Raw genomic sequence first — 20,700 nt, 5'->3', positions numbered from 1 at the left:
ATGTCATTTCTTTTATTGCCTTAAATTATATAACATTGGCTGCAGATAATTGTGCTAGTTTCCTGAGCGGATTCCTTAGTAACAAAACTCTGAATAGATATTATGAAGTTCCAAGGAAGTTATCTCTATAAAAGCCAGACCAGACCTAAATAAATAAGCAAAAATTTTAAAAATTAGAAAAACAAAAGGCTCGTTATTATTGCTTCTCCATTCTAGAGAAGAAAAGTGCTAGAGCACTTTACTTGCTCAGCATGTTTAATGACATGTATCACTGTGAATTTTTAAATAGGTCCTTAAATACTATAATCACTTATTTTTTGTTCATGCATACTCACAAATATAGAGTTATTTAATTCAAGATATGGCTTGTACCAAGTGTCATAAAAATTTCACAAGTCGATGCTTTTCTACTTGCAATTAATTATTTAAAGAGTGGGTTCTTGAGTTTGATGATTACTTGCTTTAGGTACTAACCCTTGCATTGTTTTTCTAGACATATTAGCATTGAAATGCAAATGATTTTGCAGGGTGGCATAAAGAAAAGCAGAATAATATTAAGAATTGCAAAGCTATCATTGGTTTGACATTGAAATATACACTTGCAGTTTGATTGTTTAAAAGGCTGTTAAAGAAAAAATTCCACAGTCTTTTTATATTTCCTGATGAATTTTCCCTGGTTTTTATTTATAAGAATGAAATTTAAGACTACTTATTGCAAAAAAAAAAAAAATTCCCCCGGATACAGTAATTGATTTATCTGAATGCATACCCTTAAAAGCCAAACACAATGCAATTAGTATTTCAAGGAGAACCTGAATCTTCAGTTCTTAGTGTGATAAATATGAAAAATGATTGAAGATCAAGAAGCTAAAAAGGGAAAAGCAAATTCTTATGTAGTTTTTTTCACTGTTCCATCTAAATATAAAAAGGAATATTCAAAGATGACATGGATATAATAGAATGATATAACACATTTATCTCACAAGATACAAATCTTGTGAGAAGTCATTATTAAAATAAAATTCATCACATACATTTTCTACTTTGTTTTAGGCTAAATATACTTTACATTATTTGTAATTTATTATCATGTAAAAATTGTTTCTAGTTAAAATACACATACTGAAAATAATCTCAGCATCAATTAGATTAATAAAGATTACTGTACTATTTATAGTAGATTATTTCAACATTGTTCTAAGCCAATGCTCACCAAAAGAACTTACTGGGATGATGACAATGTTCTCTAGTTGTCCCAAATAGTAGCTACCAGCCACATTTAGCTTCTGAGCATTTGGAATGTGGCTAGTGTATCTGAGGAACTACATTTTAGATTTTATTTAATTTTATTGACAGATGGCATCTAATTAAACTGAAGAGCTTCTGCACAGCAAAAGAAACTATCAACAGAGTAAATAAACAACCTGCAATCAAGAAAATTTTTATAAATTGTGCATCTGACAAAGGTCTAATATCCAGAATCTATAAGGAACTTAATCACATTTACAAGAGAGAGACACATTTACAAAACAGAATCACATTTACAAGAGAAAAACAACTCCATTAAAAAGTAGGCGAAGGACATGGATAGACTCTTCTAAAAAGAAGATATATAAGCAGTCAACAAGCATATGAAAAAAAAAGCTCAATATTACTGATCATTAGAGAGATGCAAATCAAAACCACAATAAGATACCATCTCACAATAATCAGAATGGCTATTATCAAAAAGTCAAAAAAGAATTAGCAAGATCTTGACTAGGTTGCAGAGAAAAAGGAATGCTTATACACTCTTGATAGGAGTGTAAATTAGTTCAACCATTGTACAAAGCAGTGTGTTGATTCCTCAAAAAACTAAAAACAGAACTACCATTTGACCCAGAAATCCCATTACAGGAGATATATCCAATGGAATATAAGTTGTTCTGTCATGAAGACACATATATGCATATGTTCATTGCAGCACTTTTCACAATAGCAAAGACCCTAAAGGCCCACCAACAGTAGACTGGATAAAGAAAATGTGGTACATATATACCATGAAATAGTGTGCAGCCCTAAAAAAGAATGAGAGCATGTCCTTTGAAGGAACATGGGCGAAGCTGGAAACCATTAACCTTAGCAAACTAACACAGGAGCAAAGAACAGAATAAGGAGAAGGGTATGCATATTCTCACTTACAAGTGGGAGCCAAATGATGAGAACACGTGGAGGAGAACAGCAGACACTGGGGCCTATAGAAGAGTAGAGGGTCGGGGGAGGGAAAGAATCAAGAGAAATGACTAATGAGTTCTAGGCTTAATATCTGGGTGACAACATAATTTGTACAACAAACTCCTGTGACACAAGTTTACCTACATAACAACACTGCATGTGTACTCTCAAACATAAAATAAGTTTAAATATATACACATAATTTTAATTAATTTAAATTTCAAATTAAATAGCCATATGTGGCTAGTTTCTACAGTAGTATACAGTATGCTATTTATATTCACATGAGTTAAAATACATAAAATACTTAGAACAACATTTGGCAGATAATCCATACAAGTATTGCTTGTTTTTTGTTGCTATTGTCATATGATTTTATGTTTAAAGTATGTTTTGGAAAATAGATTATATAACTGTGGGGACTGCACAATGCTGGTTTTCCCTGCCTCTACCTTTGTCTATTTTTACAATCACAATGGTTCCAATTTGGACTTATGCCAAAAAGTTTTCCAAAGTGTTTGCAGTTTACCCATCTGACAAAGGACTGGCTGATATCCAGAATATACAAAGAACTCAAACAGATTTACAGGAAAAAAACAAACAAGCCCATTCAAAAATGGGCAAAGGATATGAATAGACACTTTACAAAAGAAGACATATATGAGGCCAACAAACATATGAGAAAATGCTCATCATCACTGGTCATTAGAGAGATGCAAATCAAAACCACATTGAGATACCATCTCACGCCAGTTAGAATGGTGATCATTAAAAAATCTGGAGACAACAGATGCTGGAGAGGATGTGGAGAAATAGGAACACTTTTACACTGCTGGTGGGAGTGTAAATTAGTTCAACCATTGTGGAAGACAGTGTGGCGATTCCTCAAGGCCTTAGAAATAGAAATTCCATTTGACCCAGAAATCCCATTACTATACCCAAAGGACTATAAGTCGTTCTACTACAAGGACACATGCACACGAATGTTTATTGCAGCACTGTTTAAAATAGCAAAGACTTGGAACCAACCCAAATGCCCATCGATGACAGACTGGATTGGGAAAATGTGGCACATATACACCATGGAATATTATGCAGCAATCAAAAATGACGAGTTCGTGTCCTTTGTAGGGACATGGTTGAATCTGGAGAACATCATTCTCAGCAAACTGACACAAGAACAGAAAATAAAATACCGCATACTCTCACTCATAGGCGGGTGATGAAAAATGAGAACACATGGACACAGGGAAGGGAGTACTACACACTGGGGTCTATTGGGGGGAATAGGGGAGGGACAGTGGGTGGGGGGAGCTGGGGAGGGATAGCCTGGGGAGATGCCAAATGTGGGTGAAGGGGAGGAAGGCAGCAAAACACACTGCCATGTGTGTACCTATGCAACTATTTTGCATGTTCTGCACATGTACCCCAAAACCTAAAATGCAATAAAAAGAAACAAACAAACAAACAAATAAATAAATAAAAGTACAACATGAAAAAAGAAAAATCAGTTGTATTCTTTTAGTTTCACAGAATTTCAATCTGTATTTATAAGATCTTACTAAATGCTTGCTTTAAACAGTTTAGGGTGCATATAACTTGCACCTGAGGAAAATTTAAATACCCTTAACATTGCTCTCCTTTGGGTATATATGTGGTAATGGGATTGCTGGGTCAAATGGTATTTCTGGTTCTAAATCCTTGAGAAATTGCCACACTGCCTTCCACAATGGTTGGACTAATTTACACTCCCACCAACAATGTAAAAGCATACCTATTTCTCCATATCCTCTCCAGCATCTCTTTCCTGACTTTTTAATGATTGCTATTCTGACTGGTGTGAGATGGTATCTCATTGTGGTTTTGATTTGCATTTTTCTAATGGCCAGTGATGATAAGCTTTTTTTCATATGTTTGTTGGTCGCATAAATGTCTACTTTTGAGAAGTGTTTGTTCATATCTTATCTTTTGCCCACTTTTTGATGAGGTTGTTTTTTTCTTGTAAACTTGTTTAAGTTCCTTGTAGATTCTTGTTTAAGTTCCTTTGTCAGATGGATAGATTGCAAAATTTTTCTCCCATTCTATAGGTTGACTGTTCATTCTGATGCTAGTTTCTTTTGCTGTGCAGAAGCTCTTTAGTTTAATTAGATCCCATTTTTCAATTTTGGCTTGTGTTGCCATTGCTTTTGGTCGTTTAGTCATGAAGTCTTTGCCCATGCCTATGTTTTCTTCTAAGGTTTTTATGGTTTTAGGTCTTACATTTAAGTCTAATCCATCCGGAGTTAATGTTTGTGTAAGTTGTAAGGAAGGAATCCAGTTTCAGCTTTCTGCATATGGCTAACCAGTTTTTCCAAACCATTTATTAAATAGGGAATCCTTTCCCTATCGCTTGTTTTTGTCAGGTTTGTCAAAGATCAGATGGTTGTAGACGTGTGGCATGATTTCTGAGGCCTCTGTTTTGTTCCATTGATCTATATCTCTGTTCTGGTACCAGTACCATGCTGTTTTGATTACTGCAGCCTTATTTGAAGTGAGGTAGCGTGTTGCCTCCAGCTTTGTTTGTTTGTTTGTTTGCTTGTTTTTGTTTAGGATAGTTTGCCTCTAAACTCTATTGCAAACACAATGCAGCTGGTGGAGACCTCATCTAACCTGTAGGGGCGCTGGCCCGAGAGCACAGGCTGGGAAGTGAAAGTCTTCTACTAACAAGTTGTTTACTGAGGTCACGGAAGTGTTACCACGACGACCATCCTTAGAGGGGCTCCATCTCCTAATTTCCTTGTTTGTGGGGTAAAGATTGCCACATGATTCAAGACATTCGCCTGAAGAGTTTTAAGTTTCTTGTAGCTACAAGCTTCTTAACTTACAGGTTTAGCATTATTTTTATGTGTATAGAAAAGTATCGATTATTTGAAAAACACAAGAATAGGAGGATAATTTATCAGATTTTTTTACAAAGTGCTGAAACAACTTATGATTATGTTGCCTTGGATTTCTGTGGTTTGTCCATTTCTGCCCATGTGTATAACAAGTCAGTTCACCTGTGTTTCTAAGCTATAGGGCAAAGAAATAATATTTTAAAACTTCTTTATATTCAGAATGTGAAATGAATTGATCCATCATTTAAAAAAATCAAAGAAAAACAAGGAACTAGATTAAGTTGAAATTTTATTAAAATATTCAGATGTTCAATGCAGACAAGGTACTGATTCTGATTCCATATAAACATTCTTTATATTCTGTAAGAAAATGTATTCAAAAATGTTATAATTACACTGGGATTTTGAATCCTTTCTCTTTTTACCATTGTAGAAGATGAGTTTCTATCAGATTGGGGAGACTGCCATTTTTTGGAAACTACACATGTCGGATCAGACTTGGTCTCGATGTTGCTGTTTGAGAGGATCTGCCATGGTCTCCAGGCCTCCTGGTGTTCTGTCATATAATGGATTTGAGAAGGAATAGACAGAATTCTGAAGAAGAAAATCATATTTGAAAGGGTAGAATTTTAGCCATTAAAATAAGAAATCTCTTTAAGGATTATGCAGAATGTAGCAAAGGTCTTAATGAATTTTCACTGGAATAATAACTAGAACATCCCTGATTCTTCCTCTAGAACCTACCACCTGCAATGCTTGATTTTCTGACACAAGCGAAGATTCCATGTATCCTGGGGTCCTCTGGAATTAGGCACCACTACCTCAGCTCTTGTGGGGTAGGGAAGTACAATGACCAATATTTTGACTACTTCTTTTGCTGATTTCACTAAGCTTTCTGTATTGAATATAGTTAAGTTAGACAAAATAAAGCGAAACCAATAGCTCTAAGTATATAGAGCCACTTTATGTACATTTAAATGCCATTTCATTTGTTTTTTGTAAACTACATAATTATGGTTTAAACTATATATTTATAGTTTACAGGAAAATCTAAAATGTGTGAAATTCTATCGGACGAGCAACCTGGTTTCTTCAACAAATAATGTGCAAGAAAAATAAGAGACAGAGAATAGAAACTAGAGATGAAAAGAGCTTTAAGACACCTATCTACACATTTGGATGCATATACCTTCTAAAATTTCTGATTTTTAAAATATAGCTACAACAACAAAACCCCAATATAAAACATTTTACTTATTTATGAGGCGTTTGAAGTAGGTTGAACACTGAAAATCTGATGTCATTGAGACATTACTGTTAAATGTTTAGGTATGATCCTGCCATTATATTTTTAAAACTCCTTATCCTTTAAAAACACAACTGAAGTCTTTACAGTTGAAATTAAATGGTATCTGGGATTTGCTTGAAAACCTTCTTGAGGGTGAGGAAATGGAAGCAGGAGAGATGAAACAATAATAAATTTGGGTTGATAATCTTTGAAGCTGGCTGATGGGTACGTGGCAGTTGCTTCCAATGAATATTGCTATAAATGTTGGCATCAATTGCCAATGAACGTTGCCATGAATACTGTCTCCATTTCTGTATCAGAATGTGAATTTTCTCCAAGAGTTTAAAAATAGAGTTTAAGGCCAGGCACAATGGCTCATGCCTGTAATCCTAGCACTTTAAGAGGCCAATGCAGGGGGGTCCCAAGGTGAAGAGATCGAGACTTTCCTGGCCAACATGGTGCAACCTCATTTCTATTAAAAATGCAAGGCCAGGTGCTGTGGCTGACACCTATAATCCCAGCACTTTGGGAGGCGGGTGGATAATGAGGTCAACAGATCGAGACCATCCTGGTCAACATGGTGAAACCCCGTCTCTACTAAAAATACAAAAATTAGCCGGGCATGGTGGTGCACGCCTGTAGTCCCAGCTACTCGGGAGGCTGAGGCAGGAGTATTGCTTGAATCCAGAAGGTGGAGGTTGTGGTGAGCCGAGATCGTGCCATTGCACTCCAGTCTGGGTAACAACAGCAAAACTCTGTCTCAAAAAAAAATGCAAAAATTAGCTGGAGGTGGTGGCATGCGCCTGTAGTCCCAGTTACTCAGGAGACTGAGGCAGGAGAATCGCTTGAACCTAGGAGGTGGAGGTTGTAGTGAGCCAAGATGATGCCACTGTACTCCAGACTGGCAACAGAGAGAGACTCTGTCTCAAAAAAAAAAAAAAAAAAACCCAGAGTTTAAGAGATAGACCTAGAGAAGTCTATCTTTCTGATGACAGGGAAGGTAGACCTAGTTTAATTAATACAAAGTCATTTGTTTCTGAAACAATAGAAATCAAAATAGCAACAAAGGTCTGGAGATGTGCCAGGATTTCTTCTTTAGACATTCATAATGAAAGGAAAACAGAAAACGAAAAAGGATTTTTTCTTTCATCAAAATAGAAAATAAACATAAATCATTTCCGAGGCACTCTAAAGTCATCCATTAGGCCATCATACTCATACACAGTGGAAACCATGTTAAAAACACATTGAAAGGTGGGTCTTTGATGGAGACCCCTTTCTCTGTTTGCTGAGAAGTATGAATCTGAATGCAACAGAATCCATCTCAGTAGAAAGTAAAGAATGTATAACACCTTCTGAGCCACTTTTCAATTACTACAAGTTTGTGAGGCATTAATATAAAATATACAAAATTTAAAAGACTTCATTTTAATTTCTAATCTCATGTGTATCTTTCAGATAGAAAAAGTTAAACTAAGCTGAGGGAAAAAAGTATTAAATGTTCTGGCCAGGCACAGTGGCTCAAGCCTGTAATCCCAGCACTTTGGGAGGCCGAGGTAGGCAGATCACCTAAGGTTAGGAGTTTGAGATCAGCTTGGCCAACAAGGTAAAACCCTGTCTCTACTAAAAATACAAAAACTAACTGGGCATGGTGGCATGCACCTGTAATCCAAGCTACTCAGGAGCCTGAGGCAGGAGAATCGCTTGAACCCAGGAGGTGGAGGTTGCAATGAGTTGAGGTCACACCATTGCATTCCAGCCTGGGCAACAAGAACGAAACACCGTCTTAAAAATAAATAAATGATAAATTTTCTTTCTCTAGTAAAAATGAAAATATATATTATACCATCTTATTTTGTCAAAAAGATACATATTTGTTTTCTTAAATATGTATCTATTTTTTATCCATTAAGTAGGGCTACCTTTTCATTTTTACTCTGATTTACTTGTCGACTCATCTAAATTCATTTCCTCTGTGCTTTAGGAAATAGTACACTTTCTGTCTTCATTCCTACCAAAACAATACGAAAAGTGTGTATCAACTCACTGAATAAAACACAAAAATGAAAAAGCCGAGGGTTTTGTTAGGCTTTAACCACAGCACTTGAGGCTCTTTAACTACTAGAAACCACCTAAACCAATAACCTTGCTACTCATTTTCATAACTAAGAACAGGATAAAGAACTATGACTTATTTTCATAGAAAAAGAGAATAATTAAAACGTTAGCTTTCTATAATACTCACTTTATAAAGAGTAAATTCGATATATCTCTAAAACTAGATGTAATAAAACTTTTATACTTCAGAAGTGGTGTGTCATAACTAACTTACTTTATATCCAGATGGATTCTCATAATACCTACTTAAGAAAGGAATGAAAAAGAAAGAAAGGAATGAGGTTTTCATCAAAGAGTACAAAGTCCGCGGTGGCTCACGCCTGTAATCCCAGCACTTCGGGAGGCCGAGGTGGGTGGATCGTGAGGTCAAGGGTTTGAGACCATCCTGGTCAACATGAACCCCGTCTCTACTATAAATACAAAAAATTAGCTGGGCATGGTGGTGCGTGCCTGTAATCCCAGCTACTCAGGAGGCTGAGGCAGGAGAATTGCCTGAACCCAGAAGGCGGAGGTTGTGGTGAGCCGAGATCACGCCATTGCACTCCAGCCTGGGTAACAAGAGCAAAACTCCATCTCAAAAAAAAAAGTACAAAATCTTTGTGCAGGATGAATAAGTTGTGGAGATCTAATGTATAGCATGTGACTATAGCTAATAATACTGTGTGATATACTTGAAATTTGCTAAGAGAGATCCTAAATGTTTTCACCACACACACGCACACACACACACACACACTCACACACACACACACAGAGTTAACTATGTGAGATGATATTTTAATAGTTGGGTTGTAGTAATCACTTCACAATACATACCTATATTAAAACTTAATGTATACCTCAACCTATAAAACTTTTATTTGTCAACTATACCTAAAAATAACTTAAAAACTAAAAACCCGAAATAAAGGAACAAGAAAGGTTTTCCTGCCATTTTCTCTTTGCTTATACAAATAAAGGGTAGCCCCAAAAATGGCCAAGGAAGATTTGATACAATCTCATTTTTTTTTCTTCTAAGTTACCAGGTAACTTCCTTTTTCTCTTCTAAATTATCAGGTAATGGCCCTCACTACTCACTTATATAAATAAAGAGTAGCCCCAGAGAGGGCCAAGGAAGATGTAATACATTCTCATTTTTTTTTCTCTTCTAAGTTATTAGGTAATGGCTCTCACTACTCACCCTAATTTTTTTTATACTTTAAGTTCTGGGGTACATGTGCAGAAAGTGCAAGTTTGTTACATAGGTCTACATGTGCCATGGTGGTTTGCTGCATCCATCAATCCGTCATCTACATAAGGTATTTCTCGTAATGCTGTCCCTTTTTAGACCCCAAACCCTGACAGGCCCCTGTACTCACTCTAAATTTAAACAGAATATAGAATGTTATCCTTTCTTTTGTTTTTGAAAATAAAACATGAAAGACATTGAATGAATAGTTACTGTAAGTAGCTGACTAATACTCTGTGGGTTAACCTGATATTTTCCAGATTTGTCAGTTCTTTTGGAGTATAAACAGTGACCACAATGCCACTGAACAGTGAATTGATCTTACAAGCAGATTGAAACTGTCCTGAAATGGAAAATTCTCACAGGACATTTATAGAGACCAAAACTCCTTTCCACCCCCAACTGAAATAACTCCACTAAAACATTTATTTATGATGTAGAAACATGTTCAAACAACACTGGTTCATGTGTGTGTGTGTGTGTGTGTGTGTGTGTGTGTATGCTTGTACATTTGTGTGAAATGATAGAGTTCACCCTTGTCACTTACCTCTGTTTTCTCTGGGTCACTCCAGTTCCCGTAAACTGGATTGACAAAGGCACAGTTACCACTTCCCTCTGTTTTCCTTAAAGCACATAGGGCCATCAAGAAAAAAAAAAAGTATTGAAATTTACCATAGTACATTTTCAGGGTGTTTGTTAGAAACTTTTGAGAGACACGTTTTCTAGCCAGCACACTTATTTTCATGAATGTATTACCATAAGTAAAGTTTGTTTGTTTTTAATTTTTTTTTTTTGCCAGACACCAAGGCGACCACATTCATGAAAGCAAATGTAATTTGAACTCTTGAGTATTTAGATCCAAATAAACCCAGGCAAATAAAAGAAATGGCAAAAGTTAGTCTTAATGTTGATTTCTGAAAATATTACCCAGTGCAAAGCGTCCAACATTAGAAAGAACAATGTCATATAAAGCTGTACAAGTGATAAAGAAAGGCCATCTTGAAGTCCCTGACACTCCAAAGTTCCAAACCACTACATCTTGAGGACTGTTTTCCATGACAGTATCTGTCATAAAGATCTGTAGCACATGAGTCATAGTCTTTAACATTTTAATCAGCAAGTTTAGATATAGGAATTTTGAAAAATTCTTTATGGCAGTGTTTCCTTTCATGAATATCAAACAGTAAGTCCCTGGTAATATCACATACTGGACTAGATGTGCATAATTCACTATCATTAACTGGACTCTATATATTTTCTTTTTATGTTTCACTTAAGAATTAACACACTTATCAGAAGACATGCAGCCCTGGGCTACTTGGTGACAACTGATAAAGAAAAAGTGTCCATCATAGGAACAACAACAACAGAAAAACCAAAACTTAAGTAAGTACAGACACACACGTACACACGAAAGGATCATATACACGCATGTGTACACACACACACACATCCACACACAAGAATGGAAGACCAATTCCAGGATGACTGTTTTAAGGACTTAATAACAAAAGTAACAATTATATAACATATAATTGTACAATACAATGTATATGTATAAGGTATACATTTTTGTCTAATCAGCCTATAGTGAAAATTAATGTTTGTCAGTAATATACCTCTAAGTCCCAAAATAAAATATAGTAAAAAAGCATCTCTTACTGATTTGATTTCTGAAAAGAAACTGCCAGAGGTATAGCTGCCTGTTGTCATCTACCAAACCACATGGTCCTTTTTGAAGAAACTACAGCATTAGTGAGCCTAACACTCTAATCTGGCTAATTATATTTGGCTGGTAATACAATTTTCCTGTGGATTCACTGTCTTTTTTTATATACAGATATAAGGTTTAATGTTTAGCTTTGGCATGTACTAGGTATGTAGCCTTGGGTAAGTCACTTATCCTATATGAGTCTGATCTCCCCAGTTTTTAAGAAATTGGCTTAAATATACAATAGATTAAATATTTCATCTTCATGAAGGCTACATTTTGCTTATTGATGAACAGGGCCACATGCATCTATTTTGTGGGTTATTATTGAAGAAAGTCTGCACTGAGTCAAGAAATATTTTAATTCTGTAACCACCAACTGAATGCTGCTTAGTTGCTCTGATTAATTTGAGTAAGTTTGTGTTTGACTCTTTGCCTTTTCTTTGTTGAGAACTAGTCTATGTTAAATTCTCATAGTAGTAATCTCAGTACATAGTATGTTAATGCATGAGCTAAGCCAGGGATGATCTTGGAGTTGAGGCTGGGTAGGGAGTGAAATGCAGTTTTGAAACATATCAAAATACCAAAGCAGAAAAATTTGGACATGGAAGTAGGGATGATCAAAACAGAATAGAAATTAGGAACTAAGTAAAGGTAAGACAGCCACTGACACTAAGAGCTCAGAAAAATGAATAGAAGCTGAAATCAGGCATGAAATCAGAAAGCAGACGAAACCCAAGCCACAGGGCTAGACAGGACAGATGGTCAAAGGCTGAGCCTGCAACCAGGAGCTGAAGAGACCGGCTTGGCATCGGTTGCAAGGATGTGAGGCAGGAGCAACACAAAAGATCTTGATATGAAGCAATTATTTTTGGCCTTAAACTGCTGGGACTCCAGATGACCCAGACCATGGTTGGCAGTCAAAGCCGGGTAAATTTATACAATTCCCACCCTGTTAATTCAGTTATTGAAGCTACTTATCTTCTGAAAACGTTTTAAGTCTGAAAGAATTTTCTATTAAAATGAAAAAAAAATTGAAGGTATTTGGCCTTCAAGATTTGGGTAACTACAAAGAAGGAAGATGATATTTAAGAGTAAGGATGTGGAGCTGTAATAAAAGAAGAAAGGGTTTCAGGGTGTGTATTGAAACGTAAGCAATGGCAAATCCTCCCTACTTCAACTTTTGTCTTTTAGTAGTCTCAAATTGCTTCTATTCTTCCCAGATCAAAGTTATCTCTCTCATTCTTGAAAACCCCTGGATTATTTACCTTATAAATAAATAAAAAGACATTAAATTTTGAGACATTAAATGTTAATGTCTTTCCTATTTATTTATAAGGTAAAATATCACACATACCATCCACAGATTCTTCCATGAAGGAAATGCTAGTGTCACTCCATACATTTACTATTTCAAGTTTGACAATATGATTTTCCATCTTCATCAACTATGTCAATTTGATATTCACATACAAGCAATATTATTTAAAATGGTGGATCCTTACATGAGGGAAATAAAATGTTTGCTTCATGATAAAGTTTTCTGCAGTTTCTGAAACTCAATGGTGTCATGATGAGTCTTCATCAGGCCAAAAAAAAAAGCAATGTTTGACTTACCGATTTAGTCAATATGCCAGTAGCTGTTAAGGAGTTGATGTTCTTTTTTTCCCTCCCCCAGTGAATAAGTGAGTTGTAAGAATTGGGGTGGCTCAAGCCTGTAATCCCAGCACTTTGGGAGGCCGAGGCGGGTGGATCACAAGGTCAAGAGATCAAGACCATCCTGGTCAACATGGTGAAACCCCGTCTCTACTAAAAATACAAAAAATTAGCTGGGCATGGTGGCACGTGCCTGTAATCCCAGCTACTCAGGAGGCTGAGGCAGGAGAATTGCCTGAACCCAGGAGGCGGAGGTTGCGGTGAGCCGAGATAGCGCCATTGCACTCCAGCCTGGGTAACAAGAGTGAAACTCCATCTCAAAAAAAAAAAAAAAAAAGAATTGAGATTCTAAAGAACATAACCACCTCTAGGAATAATGAAGATCAAGGAACTGACGTAGAAATTCTAAGAAGAGGAAAGAAAGTTGCATGGATCATATGAGCTTTTCTCCCTTGACTTATGCATTCACAAAAATTATTATTAAGTTTCTCTTACATCCATTACATGCAGAAGCTGTGCAAAGTTGCATTCTGAATGTACGACAAGAGACATATGTCGGGGCAGAACTAAGATAATTATGATGGCAATTTCCAATTTTAATTTAATGAGCATATTTATACTTCTAATGGAATTCGCTTATTAACTGAACATCGTTTTAGGGTTGATAAAAGCATGGAAGTGTTTATAATAGTCTGAAATGATTACAAATGGAATGAAGAAAAACAAAAAGAATTTTAAAAACCTATGTTACATCCAGTAAACATGACTTTGAGGTGAATATTTTACATTTTTAACAGCTTTATGAAGCTATAAATCACGTGCCATACAATTTCAAATTTAAAGTATACAATTCAATGGTTTTCAGTAATTCTACTTCTATTAATTTTTAACTTTTAAAAGAATGGTAATCTATACATCACAAAAAATTGCTATTTTAACCATTTCAAGTATACGATTCAATGTCATTAATTCCATTCACAGTGTTGTGCTACCATCACTACTATTTCTAAAATGTTTTTATCAATCTGAACTGAAACTCCAAGACCAGTAAGCATTAACATCCCATTCTCCTCCAACCAATCCCAGGTAAACTCTGGTCTACTTTCTGTCTTTATGAGGCTCTAGGTCCCTCGCCTAAGTGGAATCATACAGTATTTGTCCTTTTGTGTTTGGCTTATTTCACTTAGTATAATTTTTTCAAGATTCACCCATATTGTAGCATGTATCAGAATTTTAATCATTTTTATTGCTGAGTAATATTCCATTGTATGTATATGTCACATTTTGTTTATTCATTCACCTGTTGATGGAAATTTGGGCAGTTTCCATTTTTTGGTTATTGCAAATAGTGCTATAGTGAACAGTGCTGTATGAATATCTGTTTAAGTCTCTATTTTGATTCTTCTAGGTGTGTAACTAGGTGGTGAATTGATGGAACACACAGTAATTCTTTTTAACTTTTGAGGAACTGCCAAACTGTTTTTGATAGTATTGCACCATTTTACATTCCCACCAACAATGTGTGAGGGTTTCTATTTCTCCTCATCCTCATCAACACTTGTTATTATCAGTTTTATTATTATTATTGTTAATACTATCTCAGTAGATGTGAATTGGTATCTAATTGTGATCCTGATTTTCATTTCCCTAATGACTAGTGATACTGAAAATCTTTTTTTATGTGCTTATTGACTGTATATAATCTTCTTTGAAGAAATGTCTATTCAAGCCCTTTGTCCATTTTGAAATTGGGTTGTCTTTTTCTTCTTAAGTTTTATGAATTTTTATATATTCTAGATATTGAACTTTTATCAGAAAATTTTGAATATTTTCTACCATTTTGTAGCTTGTCTTTTCACTTTCTTGATAATGTCTTTTGATGCACAAAAGGTTTTGATTTTGATGAAGTCCCATTTACTTATTTATTTTTTGTTGTTGTTGCTTGTGCTTTTAGTGTCATATTTAAGAATCAATTTCCAAATCCAAGGTCATGAAGATTTATCACTGTTTTCTTCTAAATGCATTATGGCTTTAGCTTTTACATGTAGCCTTTTGATCCATTTTGAGTTAATTTCTGTATATGGTGTGAAGTAGGGGTCCATCTGCACTCTTCTGTATGTCAAAATCGAGTTGTCCCAATATCATCTATTGAAGAGACTATGTGTTCCCCCATTGAATGGACTTGGCATCTTTGTCAAACATCAGTTCATGTATGGGCTTATATTTGAACTCAATTCAGTTGTCTAGTCTCATGCCTTTTGAGACTGTTTTGTTTAGTGTATTTTGTAGTAAATTGTGAAATTGGGAAGTCTGAGTTCTTCAACATTGGTTTGGCTATTTGGTACCCTTGCAATATATAAATTTGAGAAGAGGTTTTTCATGTTCGAAAAATGGCTGTTGCAATTTTTGAAAGAGATTGTTTTGAATCTGTAGGTTGTTGTATCAGTCTGTTTCATGCTGCTATGAAGAAATACCTGAGCCTGGATAATTTGTAAAGGAAAGAGGTTTAATTGGTTCACAGTTCCACAGGGCTGGGGAGGCCTCAGGTAACTTACAATCATGACAGAAGGGGAAACAAACATTGTCCCTCTTCGCACAGCAGCAGCAGCAAGGAGCAGTGCAGAGCAAAAGGGGGAAAAGCCCCTCATAAAACCATCAGACTTTTTGAGAACTTACTCACTATCACAAGAACAACTCCATGAGGGTAACCGCCCCCATGATTAAACTACCTCCCACCAGGTCCCTCCCGCTACCTGTGAAGATTATGGAAACTAGAATTCAAGATGAGATTTGGGTAGGGACACAGAGTCAAACCATATCACTTGCATTGGTTAGTATTAACATCTTGACAATGTTGTCTTCCTTTCCATGAACTTAGTCTGTCATTGCATTTAGTCAAGTCTTATTTAATTTCTTTCAATAATGTTTTGTGATTTTTAAGTGTATAAATCTTTCACCTCACTGGTTAAATTTGTTCACAGGTATTTTATTCTTTTTGACACTATTGTCAATGGAATTACCTTCTAGATTTCGTTTTCAGATTGTTCATTACTGGTATGCAGCAATACAACTGATTTTTGAGTGTTGATCTTATACCCTGGAACGTCTCTGAGTTTGTTTGTTTGCTCTAGTAGCTTTCTTGTGAATTGTTTAGGAATTCTTATATATAGAATCATGCCATTTGTGAATACTGAATTTTACATCTGCTTTTCCAACTTGAATGCCTTATACTTCCCTTTTTCCCAATTCCTCTGGCAAAAATTAATTTTTGATAACCACATGTATCCCTAGCTTAGTGGGGCTATAAAACTTCCTTAATATAAACAATTTTAAAGCTAGGGTATGAGAAAATTATTACAACAATGTTTGGACAGTTTTAGGGTAGAGTCTGATTATCACTTAAAGCAAACATCTTTAGACTAGATCAGTGAATAAACCTTTATCTGGGTTGAAAGAAAACAAAGTTGACAGTGAGACCAGCGGTCACTCTGAATGCTGAAGTGCCCAGGACAGAGTGACAGCATAATGTTTCTGCTGAGAGCCCTGTCCTTCAAAATGAGCATCTTTTGACACACATTGCAAGTTTTTTAATATTTAAAATACACTCTTATAATTTGTTTTACTGTTTTCTATTAACTTTATTTACTAAATTGATTGCCATTTTTGGTGATAAATGGATGGTTTAATTTCTTTATCTTAACTACAGACTTGTGTGCTTTCTTTCTTTCTTTTTTTTCCTAATTTACCAGTAAGTCACTTGGTGTGTCTGTAAAACTGTTCAGACTGCTTAGTGAAATTCACCAAACACCTAGTTTCCGCCATTATCTCACGGGAGTAACACTATTACAGTATATTCCATATTTAAAAGTAGGTTTAGAAAACACTTGAGAAAAATGAGCTCAAGACTTCTAATTTTTTTATTCTTAGAGACAGAGTCTCAGTCTGTTGCCCAGGCTGATGTACAGTGGAGTGATCATAGCTCACTGCAGCCTTGAACTCCTGAACTCAAGTGATCCTCCTGCCTCAGCCTCCTGAGTAGCTGGGACTACAGGTGCATGCCAACACACCTGGCTAATTTTAAAACTGTTCAGACTGCTTAGTCAAATTCACCAAACACCTAATTTCCACTACCATCTCAAGGGAATAATCCTGTTGCAATATGTTCATATTTAAAAGTAGGCTTAGAAAATACTCAAATAAAATGAGCTCAAAGTTTAATTTTTTGTCATTTTTATTTTTAGAGACAGAGTCTCACTATGTTACCTAGGCTGGTATACAGTGATGTGATCACAGCTCACAGCAGCCTTGAACTCCTGGGCTTAAGCGACCCCCCTGCCTCAACCTCCCAAGTTGCTGGGAATATAGATTCATGCCAACACATCTGACTAATTTTTTAATTTTTTTAGAGATGGGGTCTTGCTATACTTTCCAGTCTGGTCTCAAACTCAAACTCCTGACCTCAAGCAATCCTCTGGGTCTCCTAAAGCACTTGGGATTTTGGGTGTGAGCCACTGTGCCTTACCTGAGCTCAAAACTTCAGCACAGATTTTTTAAGTGAAAGGAAATACCATTTGTGAATTTCATGGATGATTATTTCTGTAGCATCTTGGTGGACTGTATTTTAAAACTTTAGTGTCAAAACCTGTCCACTCAAATGTATGAAGAATTATACTTTCTGAAATTACGATAATTACAATACAGCTGTCAAATGATATGAATGGATAAGCATAATAATTTATCTATCAAAAGATATTTTCTCTGTACAGCATGTGTGGAGGCATTGGTTCTCAGGCTTCCATGAGTGAACTGATTTCTAAACATTGTTTCTAAGATGTGAGACAATATCCTGAAATCCGAGACACACTTGTCATGAGTTTAAGTACTGAAAGGAACTAATGCTCTAACAATGTGGTAATTCACTCTTTATGATGGTGGAAAGAGTATTTTTTAATGTTACTTATCATTTTTCTTATTTATTTAATGAAATTCACCCAACAAGTCTAGGACACATACTATGTACTAAGTGTTTCACTGGGTCCTAGACTTACAAAAATTGATTAGTATATGGCTCCCACCTATAGGGCTTTTCAGAGGGTGGCAATTGCTGGGTTCTATCTTTTAGATGAAATGACATGTTTATAAAATGCTTATCACAAGTAAGTGCCCACTGATAGTTGAGTGCTATTCTCTTTACCTTCTTTCCTACGCCTTCCTCCTTTCATCATTTACATCTTTTTTCAAATTTCCTGCTTCTTCCTCCTGACCCCCAAATTTGTGAAATGAAAGGACATTGGTGTAAAGAACAATCATAAGGAGGTGTCAAAATTAATAATAATAATCACTGTAGTACTTTTAACTTTTTCCAACTTCTTTTTAGAGACATGGTCCTGCTCTTCGCCCAGGCCATAATACAGTAGCATGATCCTAGCTCACAGCAGACTCCAACTCCTGGAATCAAGAGATCCTCCTGCCTTGCCTCCTGACTAGCTGGGACTACAGGAATGTAATACTATGCCCAGCTAATTTTTAAATTTTTTGTAGAGATGACATCTCACTATGTTGCTCAGGCTGGTCTTGAACATCTAGCCTCAAGCAATCCTCTCACCTCAGCCTCTGAACGTTCTGGGATTACAGGTATGGGCCACTATGCCTGGCATTACTTTTAATTTTAAAAAACAGATTAATTTGGCGCCTAGCAAGAACCTTTGCAATCATCTTATCTCTGTCATTTAATACAGATGAAGCAACTGAGATTCTTCCCCAACTAGACTATAAGTCCTCTGGAGGATAAGGAACATGTCTGGTTTCCTCACTTCTCTGTCACAGCACCTTGTGAATACCTGGAACACAGTAGAAATCAAATGAATTTTTGTAGGAAGAATAATGATAATTGCCTATAGTCTAAAGGTTTAGTGATGAAATGAAGTCCATTAACCTCTCTCTGCTTATTTCCACCCTCAACAATATATTTCATCAACTCCCATAGAGGAAAGACAATTCAGTTTTTACTATTGTTCAGTAGAGCCACATTTGTATGTAGCTTCCTGTTCTGCTTAACCCAAGACTTTAAGTGGGCCAGGAGCCGACTTCTGCCCTCTGTTTTATTCCATTCCTTTTTCACCTGCTTAAGTGGCAGCCCAGAGGAGCTTGGGGGCTTCCCTGAAGATAAGCAGAGTATAGTAGATTAGGCATGGCCTTTTAATCTTTTTCTGCTATGGGGAAACTCAGACAGCTATATGGCTGGAAAAAAAAAATCACCTTGGTACTAACTTGTTATTTTACAATATTTGAAAAACAAAGACCTGTGTTCTTCGTAAGTACTTCTTTTAAAAAATGGGGGGTGGGTATGAAAGATCTGTGCATAAACATTAAGATCTTCAAGTGAATTTTCAGGCTGTGAAATATTTGATTTGTTACTACTGGAGAGAGATATTTCCTAATCATAAAAATGCATGTAACATTTTTTCTTAAAGGATGCATCTAAATTATGAAAGACAATAATTTCACTGGTGGAAATAGAATTCATTTATTCTGGAGTCATGCCTATTACATTATATTTTGTTTAGCCTAATTAATGGTGAATCTGAGTTGTCACATAGAAGTAAATCGTAATTCTCCTCTCCCTACTTCCACCTCAGTCATTTTAAAATCTTCAGTTAGTTTTTCCCAAATGTTTCCAGTCTTAAGACTGAAGGAATTTGAAGCCTTTCCCAACAATCTAATCTGCCAGATAAAAGGAAAATACAATATTCCAGTAAAAATAAAATATTTCTGGGTTTCCATTTTAATCATATCTATTTTAAATGTTCATTAAATATATTTCCCTCTACCAAGAAGAGATCATTTTACAAATGTTTGTTTCTTAACCAGGGTACTGGTTTCTTTTTGTTTGTTTGTTTTTTAACTTTGTCTCATCCTAAAAATCAATGAGCTATATTTTATTTTTATTTTTTCTTCCCTGGCTTTATAACCTAGGGAAATAGGTTTTGTGGTTTGTTTACTTGTTCATTTTTAACTTGCAGTAATCATGAGAGATTGGTGTACTATATTTCCCATGTAACTCTCAGTCTCAAATGGTTCACATGTATCATCTTTCTTGTCTCAAAACCTGAAAGTATTCTTTTACACTTGTGTCTGATCATTACAGTCTTTTTTTTTAAGCCTATTTGAATGGACTGTTTATGGAAAGTAATCATAATTTTTAATTTTAGGCACCATTTTGTCCTTCTTATAATAAAGACAGATTTGTGGCATTTTACAAAAGAAAAATTAGCACACTAAATGAACATACAACAAATAAGTAGGTAGAAGGCTGGAGAAAGGGAATCTGAGAACAGGAAAACAGTACTGAGCCAGCGGTAACAAGATGAACAGTTCATGAAATGGGTATCATTGGAGTATGTACATTTATTAGAGGCAGGATGCAACTTACATTTTCAGATTCTAGAATTCAAATTTAAGTAGGACAATCAATTACACAGGCTATAATTTCAAAAAGAAACAAACCAGATACTTAGAAGCACTTCTTCTCTAACTCAAGAGATAAAACATTTATTGTGTGGATAGTGTTACTGTAATCTAATGTAACCAAGTAACAAGTCCCTCACAA

At 35.6% G+C, this 20,700-nt stretch overlaps 1 protein-coding gene across 3 annotated transcripts in view; it reads right to left on the bottom strand.

Moving 5' to 3' along the window:
* Positions 1-5,551: 5,551 nt before the first annotated feature.
* MALRD1 (MAM and LDL receptor class A domain containing 1) overlaps positions 5,552-20,700 on the bottom strand; it is a 619,714-nt gene continuing 604,565 nt past the window's right edge. For 2 of the 3 annotated variants that reach the window (XM_078332925.1, XM_078332926.1), the window contains 2 exons: positions 10,272-10,347; positions 5,552-5,684 (listed from right to left, as the gene is read on the bottom strand). In XM_078332925.1, the coding sequence (XP_078189051.1) occupies positions 5,583-5,684; positions 10,272-10,347 (178 nt within the window). In that variant the 3' untranslated portion in view covers positions 5,552-5,582. Of the gene's footprint in view, positions 5,685-10,271; positions 10,348-20,700 lie in introns of those variants that run through there. The other variant, XR_013520422.1, reaches the window with a different exon arrangement.

This window comes from Callithrix jacchus, chromosome 7 (assembly GCF_049354715.1).
Source record: "Callithrix jacchus isolate 240 chromosome 7, calJac240_pri, whole genome shotgun sequence".
NCBI classification, from domain to species: domain Eukaryota; kingdom Metazoa; phylum Chordata; class Mammalia; order Primates; family Cebidae; genus Callithrix; species Callithrix jacchus.
The sequence above is the reverse complement of the archived record's forward strand: the minus strand, read 5'-3'. Positions and strand labels throughout refer to the sequence as shown.